The 10,735-nt window shown below is 43.5% G+C and overlaps 1 protein-coding gene across 3 annotated transcripts; it reads left to right on the top strand.

The window, feature by feature from the left end:
• The first annotated feature begins 410 nt into the window (after positions 1-410).
• On the top strand, positions 411-10,130 carry CCNA1 (cyclin A1). 3 transcript variants are annotated; one of them, XM_049646808.1, is made up of 9 exons: positions 411-516; positions 1,749-1,937; positions 5,045-5,291; positions 5,478-5,602; positions 6,005-6,228; positions 7,298-7,502; positions 8,490-8,603; positions 9,444-9,577; positions 9,866-10,130. In XM_049646808.1, the coding sequence occupies exons 2-9, from the start codon at positions 1,773-1,775 to the stop codon at positions 9,915-9,917; spliced, it is 1,266 nt and encodes a 421-aa protein (XP_049502765.1). In that variant the 5' UTR covers positions 411-516; positions 1,749-1,772; the 3' UTR covers positions 9,918-10,130. The 3 variants fall into 3 exon arrangements, with proteins under 3 accessions (XP_049502765.1, XP_049502766.1, XP_049502768.1); XM_049646809.1 differs by lacking the exon at positions 411-516 and adding an exon at positions 660-913; XM_049646811.1 differs by lacking the exon at positions 411-516 and adding an exon at positions 1,140-1,249.
• Positions 10,131-10,735: the final 605 nt, after the last annotated feature.

Genomic DNA, 10,735 nt, shown 5'->3' on the forward strand with positions numbered 1-10,735 from the left:
GCCAGTCACCTCTGCTGGGTGCCAGAGCTCCCCGGGTTCAAGAACCCCCTTCCTGCGTGGCCAGGCCCCCTTCTCCCCATGTAAGGTCCTCTGCTTTCTCGCTACCTGGCCATGGGCTTCCAGTTCAGGGATTTCTCTTCCCACGTGCCCAGGCCACCTGCCTAGCCCCCACTTCCGAGGCTCTCTCAACGTCCCAGGCCCCAGTGCTGCCACCTGTGTTCCTTCCTCTTCCTGGGCCGCTAGCTCGCTGTTCCTAGACCCGCTTCACGCAGTGCCTGCCGGAACCCGACTGGGAACACCTCTAAAGGGGACTGCGAACACCACTTGCGAACCTAAAACCCCAATCTCTCTCGCCCTGCCGGGTCTCATGCACCGGAACCGAGCCGGCCAGGTGCGGCCTCTGGTGCACAAGGATCCAAAATGACCGAAGGCAAGCCGCCACCATGGACTGGAGGCCCCAGCAGAAACCTGGGGCCAGCCCGATGCTTCCCGGCCTCTCTCTGGGAGGAAGTGTAGGTGTGTGAGCCGGGGACTGGGAGCGAGCCGCGCCCTCGGGCGGGCGCGGTCAGGGCGCCGCAGCCTGCGCAGCCCCGAGGGCCCCGCGTCGCTCTCCCGAGCCAAGGTTCTCAGGAGCGGGCCGGGGAAAAGACGTTAGCGGGAGGAGTTAGCGGCTGTTGGAAGAACGGGTTCACGGAAACAGTCCCTTCCAAAGCCCTGGCCATCGCGGGGTGGGCCGCCTTCCTCCCTCCCAGGCCGGGGGCGCTGGCCCGAAGGGGCGCGTGTGCCGACCGCGACCGCCTGCCCTAGCACGCCCGGGCAGGGCGGTGCTGGGGCAGCTGGGGACCACCGCCCGTTGGCCCCGCCCGGCTCTGAACGCCCAGGGGTCGCGGCGCGTCCGCCCGAAGCGTGTCAGGTGAGGAGGTCGTCATGGCGATGCGGCCCCACAGCGCGCACGCCCGCTGCGGTTGGCATGGAAGCGGCCCCCGCGGGGCCCGGGAGCGCCGCTGATTGGCCGATTCAACAGACGCGGGGGAGGGGGGGGTGAAAGTAATTAGCACTGAGCGCCCCGGCCGCCGCCGCTGGGAGGCCAGCGCCCCCGCTGGAATCTATTAACACCTCTGTCCCTCCCGCCCCCGCCCCGCCCCCGCCCCGCCCCCTCCGGCGGCCCCTCATTGCCAATCCTCGTGTGCACTTGCTAATTGTTCGAGATTTATATAAAGATATAGAGCTGAGAAGAGCAAGGCCCTCTGTGGGTTCCAAGCAGGTTTTGGGGCCTTCTATCTGGTGGAAGGAGGGCCGCGGAGGAGAACCCTGCTTGTCATTTGGGAAGGGGACGTACTTTCCCGCAGTGATGTATCCTGGGTCTTTTGTTTGCAGGGAGGTGGGGGGTGGTGCGGGATAAGATAAGCATAGCAGTCGGGAAAGACTCGAAGATTCGAGCTTGTGGTTTCAGACTCCCGATTAACGTGGCGTTTAGTATCCTGGCTCGGAGGTTTGTCAGGATTAATCTCTCCCTCCAGCCGTCACACCAGGTCTTGGAAGAAAGCCTTGAGAGATTCAAATTACTGTTTTGGTTCAAAGCAGCTTTGATCACTTGCATCGTGGCTCACGCTTTTCTTTTCAGCCCTAATAATTGTAGGGAAAATCATTTATCTGAGTGCTCTCCCTCCTAGATATTCACTGCATGCTTTGGAGCCCAAGGTGGAATAGGTTACTAACCGTTGGCTTGTCTGTTTCTCCTTCTCTAGCTGCACCCGGTGGAGACCGAGGGTATGCACTGCAGCGGCTCCAAAAGCGGAGTAGCCCTAGTTCCACTGTCTCGAGGTCCTGATGGCTGTCAGATGGTAACCAGAGCCCAGCTTGGCCAGGATCCCCCACAAAGAACAGTGCTAGGGGTGCTAACTGAGAATGGACAGTACAGGAGGTCCTGTGGCCAGGTAATGACTGAGAACTGCTGTGGAAGCTGGTTGTTGAGAAGGGCTATTACATCATGGTGGGAGGTGGGTTTTTCTTGCAGTTTTACCAACAAATACCCATGAGTATTCCAGCCCTGGAATCTGGACGATAGGGACATTGATTTTGTTAAAGATCACTTTGGTCCCCTTTCCAACCAGAAATAGTGAATTATTTTATTATTTTTCTAATATCAAGGAAATAGCTCTAGGAACTGTTTGAATCTTTTAAGTATATGTAAAGCCATTTAAGCACTGGGCTAAGAGGAAATATTGATGCACCAAAATAAATTATGGAACTGGGGTTCCTCCAGTACTGACATAGGTCATGCCTGAGGCAATCCTGAAAAATCTTCGCTGTGTTCATTGGAGATGGTGTTAGAATCCGGATGGGATAAGGCTAGGCGAAATTACTTCAAAAAGTGTGCTCTGCCATCTACATCCCACTGTATAACTTATGTGTCCCTGATCTTATGCAAGGTGAACTCCCCCCCACTCCCCCAACATGTGCAGTATACCTTATACCCTCTTGCTTCTTCTAGGATGTCATTCCAGCAACTCATCTTTCTCTCCTCAGTCTTGTCTACTCGGTTAAACTCAAGCATACAAATATACTGTAATTTTTTTCCATCTTAACCTTTCAACTTCACAGCTCTTTGTAGTGACTACCCATTTTATAGCAATAATTCTTGAGTTTGTCTATCCTGCTAGACTATAAACTCCAACAGGAGGAGGATTAGGATATCAGGTTCACTTGTTCTCTTTTGACTCAGTTCTTAGTCCTGTCCTTACTTGACTGATTGGGCAACATTTGACATAGTTGATTTTTCTTTATTTCTTGAGGTAATTTCTTCTCACTCCGCCTGGGGAACACCACTCTCTCCTTGTTGTCTACGTAGGTCATTGGCTGTTCAGCCTCAATATCCTGTTTCTTCTTTATCCAATCTCTGAAAGAATACTCAGGGCTTGGTATTTGATCTGAATCTGCAATGTACTCCCTAAGCAATCTCTCAAGCCTGTTAGCATTAAGTACCATCTATCTGTTGATGACGTATACTTTTATTTCTGGTCTGGATCTCTCAGCTATATTATAGGCTCACGTATTTAGCAGCCTACCTGACATCTTCTCTTGGACCATGTAACAGACATCTCAAATTTGTGCAAAACCAAACACTAACCCTAGCCCCAAATAACTGTTCCAAAAGTCTTCCTCATCTCAGTAAATGGAATATCCATCCTTCCTATTATTCAGCCCCAAAACGTTTGTCATCTTTGACTCTTTTTCTCCCACCTCACATCAGATTTTCTGGGAAAATAATATTGGCTCGTTTTTAAAATGTCTGGAATCCCTTTACCTCTTAATCTTTACTGCTGTTAACACTGGTTCAGATCCCTCTTGTGTCTCACTGAGAATTTACAACTTTCATAACTGGTCATCTTACTCATCTTACTTGTTCTCTGTACATATACACAGCCAGGGTGATCGTATTAAATCAGATGATACCACTCCTCTGCCCAGTGGCTTCTGCAGTGGCTTCCCACCTCTGAGTAGCAGACAGTCTTAAATGGTCTGTGGTAAGGCCTACCTGATCTGGCTTCTCTTTTCTTTCTGACTTTGTGACCTACACTACTCTCTTTCTCACCCTGCCCTTCGCTGCTCTTTGCTCTTTGCTCTTTGTCTGCTCTTTGCTGTGTCTCTAAGACATACTTGAACATCCGGGCATTTACCCATGCTGTTCCCTCTGCTCAGAATGCACTTCCCCCCTCTATTTCTGTGACTTACTCCCTTACCTCATTCATATCGTTGCTCAACTCTGTCCTCTTCATTAGGACCTTCCATGATCACACTGTTTAAAAATGGCAAGGACTCTCTTTTCGCTGTGTTCTTCTCCTCCAAAGCACTTAACACTATCCAGTGTAATAGGTCTTGTCTTATCTTTCCCTATCCTCTGAGCTAGAATATGAACTCCATGAGGGCAAACCTTCTTGAACATTTTGTTCACTGCTAAATTCTGGGCACCTAGAACAGTGTCTGGTACATAGTAGATGATCAGTAAATATTTATTTAATGAATATATGTCTCATCCCACATACATATATCTTTGAGCAAAAGTCAAACTTGGTAGTAACTTGGAATCATGGTTCTAGTAACTTATGATTTTGGTCCTTTATATTCCATTATTTCTTTTCTAGTACTATCTTAAGGAGTTTTTTTTCTTACTAGAAGTAAGCCAGATATTTAATTTGCTAGATACAAGGGAAAGTTATGGAAAACACATACTAACTTGAAAGTAGCCTCTAAAGGAAACACCAAAATTAATTATAAACAATAAAATGTTAATACAGTAGCTAGATCTAACATTTTCCTAAATATAACTCAGATTCATAAACCTTGCCCACCTACCCTGGTTCAGCAGCATTCAGGCCTTCCTGCATGACTCACGATAACGTGCTTGTTCATGGAGGGTTTGTACACTGCGATGCTACAGGGATAAAGAAAAGGGATTGAGAGATAGATTTCCCCAAGGTAATTACATTACATTATGTCATACAAAAGATTCTATGGCTTTGTAAGAGAAGTTAGTAGTATGAGTTTCTAAAATGATCATGTTTCTAAATAACAGGGTATAAAATGGGAACTTTAGAGGAGCTTACTGACTAAAAGCTATTTAAGGAGGAAGACTACAGGAACTCAGTGACTGTGTGTGAGAGCTTTGCTGGTACTTACGAAATCCCATAAGGCTACAAGTATGAAAGGCAATTAACAATCCCCTTCTCCCCTTGTAATACCTATTTCATTTTGGAGGAAAGCTGTGCTTTCCCTTTTTTCTATAATCTTGAGTCCCCTTTGATAAATACGTGAGGAAGATGACAAATTACAGGTAGCTCTTTTCCCAAATGTCAGATGTAGACAAAGATAAGGGAGAAGTCATACTTTGGAAGCTTCATTTTCTGAAATTAAATTTCAGACCTAGATATTTCAATTTAAGCCTCCTTTCATCTTCCCAGCCTCCTGGTTCGAGTCACACAGGCTTACATCACCTATACAATCTTTGGGGTGACCTCTGACAAAAAACTTAACTCTCTTCTAGGGGATTACAACAATCAGGTGTTTTTCTGGATCAGAAAATGTCTTCCCTCCAGCTGGAAAGAAAGTGCTCGCTGACTGCGGGGGCCAGGTGCCAGCCAAGCAAGGATTTGATATCTACATGGATGAGCCTGAGCAGGGGGACGGAGACAGCTGCACAGGGAGAGAGGGGATGGCATTTGAGGATGTGTATGAGGTAGACACCAGCACACTCCAGTCAGACCTTCACTTCCTGCTGGATTTTAGCACAGGTAATCTGACTCACCTAAGGCCGATGGTACCCCATGTTCATAATTGCCTATAGCATTCAATAGCATGTAACTAGCAGGAGAAATCCATGATGTAATGACTTATTTTCACAACTGCCTGTGGAGGGTTAGTGGTTGGAATGAATTTTTAAATTCAATGTCTTACCTGATAATGTTGAACCCCCACAGTTTCCCCTATGCTGGTAGATTCATCTCTCCATTCCCAGTCTGAAGATGCACCAGATTTTGGTACAGATGTGATAAATGTGACTGAATATGCTGAAGAAATTCATCAGTACCTTAGAGAAGCTGAAGTGAGTTTTCCAAATTCTATTTCAATTTCCAGCACCCAAAACATTTAATAATAAGATAGTTATAAACTCTTGGCCATAACCATTAGTGAAGAGCATTCTTATGACATCTAAACATAGGAAGATCTATGAAAAATAACAGTTGTGAGGCGAGTAGCAATTACCTGGACTATTTCCCCATGATTCAGAGGGGTTGTACATTAAGTATTTCACTCTTAGTAATAAGCCATATTGCTATTTCCACCCCTCCTTTAAGTTATTTGTTATCTAAAGATTTCTTTGGCTCTTGATCAGTGTCTTCTTAACCTTTGCTCACGAGATTCTTTTTTGAAATAGCAACTGTGCTGTGGAGTGATCTTTATGATAGGGCAACGATTTAAGTGTCAAAACTCTTTTTCCACACAGATAAGACACAGGCCCAAAGCACACTACATGAGGAAGCAACCAGACATCACAGAAGGCATGCGAACAATTCTGGTGGACTGGCTGGTTGAGGTCGGCGAAGAGTATAAGCTTCGAGCAGAGACTCTCTACCTGGCCGTCAACTTCCTGGACAGGTTTCTTTCGTGCATGTCTGTTCTGAGAGGGAAACTGCAGCTTGTGGGAACGGCAGCTATTCTTCTGGCTTCGTAAGTGTTCTTTCAGCTTGATGTAGGACTGCAGCCTGTCAAAACGCTTGATTCTGTTTCCCTTTTATTGAGGAAATGCAGTGCTTTATAACTAAAGCTTACTCATACCTCCTTGATAAAGTATCATCATTTTTGCAGTATTTACTGACAAACTGAATCTTAACACACTTTCACTCTTCAAATCAGGTATTTAAGATTTATAGCAACAAGGTCAGTATCATGACTGAGGCAGCCATCAGCTCAGATTCAAGATCCAATTTAACTTTTGCAGGGTGGTCTTTTGACTGCATTCTAATACAAAAATATTTTGGTTATATAAAAGATTTTGGTTATAGAAAAGCCATCTTCAGGATCTAGCAAATGGTAATAGCACAGTTTATTTGGTTACAATTTCAGCTTGTTCCTGTTACTATCAGTCATTCATAATAATAGCTCATTGTGTACAAAAAAGAGCTGGCTTGTGGCTGAGCTGCCTTTAATTAAGTGACCTGTGGTGGATGGTAGTTTCTTCTATCTTTTTGTCTCAGATATTCTAGTTAATATGCCTAGAAACTTGCCAAAATTCCCCTACAGAAAGCAGAAACAAAAACAAAAGTTGGTAATAATGAAATTATATCATTATTTTATTCTTGGATACATAGCCTCACTTGCTAATTCATTAGGGAATTCTGAACATGATCTTTTAAAGACCTAAGTTCTAAGGAATTTTTGTTCAACTATTGTGTTCAATATAACATTCTTTCCCACAAGATGAGTGAGGTCTCTAGAATTAAGACGAATTTATCTGTGTGTCTGTCATTCGGAATCTTTCAGCCTATCAGAGGCCAAAACCTAAAATCCTCAGTTGGAAATTGTTTCTGTTACTATTCCTAGCGATAAGTACAACATTAATACTCATGTTCTGGTTCTGGCACCAAGCTCCTAATATTTTCCAGGCCAGTACCATTTAGTGATACTTAAGTGGGTATGCGGATAAAAAGTAAAGAAGTCTGTGAGGGCCGCACAAAAGGCATGGTTGTGAGAACGCAGGTTCCAAGCTTTACTTCCAAAAACTCTCTACCTTTCACAGGAAATATGAAGAAATATATCCACCTGAAGTAGACGAGTTTGTCTATATAACTGATGACACTTACACAAAACGACAACTATTAAGGATGGAACACCTGCTCCTGAAAGTCCTAGCTTTTGATCTGACTGTGCCAACCACTAACCAGTTTCTCCTCCAGTACTTAAGGAGACAAGGAGTGTGCGTCAGGACTGAAAATTTGGCCAAGGTAGGCCACGTGACTTCCAGGAACTTGGGAGCCAAGGAGAGTAAAAAGTAGTCTTTCCTGATCATCCTTCAGTTCTTCCTTCCCTTTTAGTTCTTTGTCTTGGGCACAGAAAAACTCCTTAGGAATGCAAGAGAGCTAATCTTAGGACCATGATTTGTGGTTCCAAGACATTATGGTTGATCACGTTTGGTAGGCATGGATTGTCTAATCACCCAACTCTTAAAGAAATACAAGTTTGGAAGCTGTTCCCTTGTCGGATACAGACCACACGCGAGCAATACCTCTTCTTAGGTTTACAGAATGGGAACAAAGTAAATGCGGTTTTTATTTGGCTCTAATCTTATCCTGACGTATTAAGTGATGAAGCATTATTTGGTCATCTGAGGTTATAGTACTTGAGTTGAAGGCACTGAAGTACTGATTTAGAAAACTTGCTTTCTAACCACGATACTATGAGCTAGTATATCCGTATATCCGGTATGTATATGCTATGCAAAAAGTAATATGGGTACGTGTAAGTTTCACAGTATGTTTCTTCTAATCTAACAAGTTCTCAGAGGTACTGTTCTAGCCTCTGAACTGAATGCATTTGCCTGACAAATTAATAGCTTCAATATGGTTGTGTTTTTGCCATTGGCCAAAGACTCTTCCACACTAGTGGCCAGAACAGTGCTACTTTACCTGACTAGCATAAGTCTGTAGTACTAGTATAAGTTAATCTATCATATATAACGTGCAAGTGGACCAAATACTTGTATACTGACATTTACTACAACATAAATGTTATTCCGGTTATGGACAGACATAGCAATTATTAACTTGAATAATTAATAAAGTGAATAATTTTGAGCACCTGTTTTTGTCTGCTCATCATTAGATACAGGATGAACAAAGATAAGACAATTTTTTTTCCCTTGACATTTCTAGGTTTACGTGTAACCTTAGTCACATTTCTAATTCCACTGGGATTTTCTCTCTTGTGCTTAGTATGTAGCAGAACTGAGTCTACTTGAAGCTGACCCATTCTTGAAATATCTTCCTTCATTGATAGCTGCGGCAGCATATTGCCTGGCAAACTATACTGTGAACAGGCACTTCTGGGTAAGATTCTGCTTCTTTCTAGATGAGATTCAAGGCCTATGTAAAAATCTGTTCAGTAACTCCCAAGGCTTAGAGTGAGGGAGAGTTGGTTTAATAAGGAACTGGTTGTCTTGCCAGCAGATTCCAATATGCCACTGAGTCTTACAGGTCAGCCTTTATGACTTTGACTCAGTGACTTGGAGTAGAGATTGCAGGGAGTCAAGGAGATGGTGTTGGCATGCTTATTGAAAAGAAGCAGGCCTGGAAACCCCAATGCCCCCCTCATTCAAGGTGAGCAAAAGTTGTTGACTTTTCCCCTCTGTGTAAAACAACCTGGATCCACTTAGGATGGTCAGAAGGTCGCAGCAAGTTTTCAAGGAAACAGGGCAGTTAGTATTGCCTCTCGGTCCAAGAAGAGGCAAGATTGAAAATGGATCCCTTGATTTGCTTCTGAAGGCTTCCTTTTGTGCTGAAAGAAGTGGCGTGTCTACTTTTACTTTCTAGAATACTTATTTACTATCCTACTTTTCACTAAGAATCTTTCATATTCTATGTAAATATGGTGTCTGGTAAGTAGAGACTCCTTAGGGACCAGTAAAAATCCTGCTCATGAGGGAATAGGTCAAAGTAACTTGTCCCAAACCGAGCATTATAAATAATGTAATATGAGCAAATTGAGAACTCTGACTGTTCTTCCTAATATTTTTTTTCTAAAGTCACTGAAGGAGGATTACAGTTTCTTTTGAGATGAATGTGGATACTTCCTAAGTGATCAATTTCCTTTATTTCACAGTTTTATCTTCAGCTTTCTGATAATCTTATGAAGTTATATGATGCAGTTTTTTCTTTTGTCTTGATTAGCCAGAAACCCTGGCTGCATTTACAGGCTATTCATTAAATGAAATTGTGCCTTGCCTGAGTGAGCTACATAAAGCATGCCTCGATATACCCCATCGACCTCAGCAAGCAATTAGGGAGAAGTATAAGGCTTCAAAGTAAGTTTCTGAGATTTTCTTATCTGGGCTTACTGATTTAAAGCTTTAATAGGTTATAGGAATGTCAGAATTAAAAATAGAACAAGTCGGATCTCTAGTACTAGGCTTGCATGTTAAATCAGGGGAAATCAGTTGAGAGAGGTCCAGATGTATAATTTGTCAGCTTGTAGTACATACAGTCGGACAGCTTTCTTCCTTTCTGTTGAAACTACTTCTGTTCAATTACTGTTGAAAGTTTTCTGTGGCCCAAGATTTTACAACACTGAAATCCTTTGGGTCTCATTTCAGGTACATGCATGTGTCTCTCATGGAACCACCTGCAGTTCTCCCTCTGCAATAAGTTTCCTACTGAAGCACTTTCAGAACTTAATCTCCAGATCAACAGAATTCGTCTTAACTTTTATAGGTTTCTGCAGGTTGGATCAACTAGTGTTGCTACAATATAGATGACATATTTTTAAAAATGTAAATGTATTTAGGTTCTCTTAGACTTTGGTAGCTTGTACTGTCATCTAACATTTTTTAAAGAATAAACAAAGAACTTGCCTTATGATCATGAGTTAGACTTATTTACTAATTAGGATGGCTGATGTACTTGCCTGGAGTTTTAGTGGGGAGCATTCTAAATGTCCTCTCTATTTCAAGGGTTCTCCTAAGCTGGTTTCATAAATCTGGCCTGCTATTAGGATTAAGTGTTCTGAGGAATTCAGAGATTTTCATGTTTGGTAAATGGCTACCCCAAGGGTTTTTCCTTCCTGTCTCTTGACTTTTCACATAGCTCTCCATAAATGGGAAAAGGAAGGAACCCCAAGCTCAGGGGCATAAACAGGCACTATCTATTCCAGCTTGGGTCCCTCCTGGACCCTATGGAGTAAAGACAGTGAGTTGAGGACTGAGTGTGGTCAAGGTACCTCTGAAGGGTGATTTACGTTTAATTCTACTCCAGGGACATGACACTCATTTTGTAGGTTATGTCAGTGTGTAGTTTTGATTTAGTCACCCATCAAGCATATATTTCAGCCTTAGAAGATGCTCAGAGAGATGGAAAAAGCAAATTTCACCACAGGGTGGGACTTCAGAACAATGAAGCTGACCCCTCATAGTTGTCCCTGGGGAGATGTCCGTGCTAAGCTCTGCCATAGCTCCGATTATCCTACA

The sequence above is a fragment of the Panthera uncia genome, assembly GCF_023721935.1.
Source record: "Panthera uncia isolate 11264 chromosome A1 unlocalized genomic scaffold, Puncia_PCG_1.0 HiC_scaffold_16, whole genome shotgun sequence".
NCBI classification, from domain to species: domain Eukaryota; kingdom Metazoa; phylum Chordata; class Mammalia; order Carnivora; family Felidae; genus Panthera; species Panthera uncia.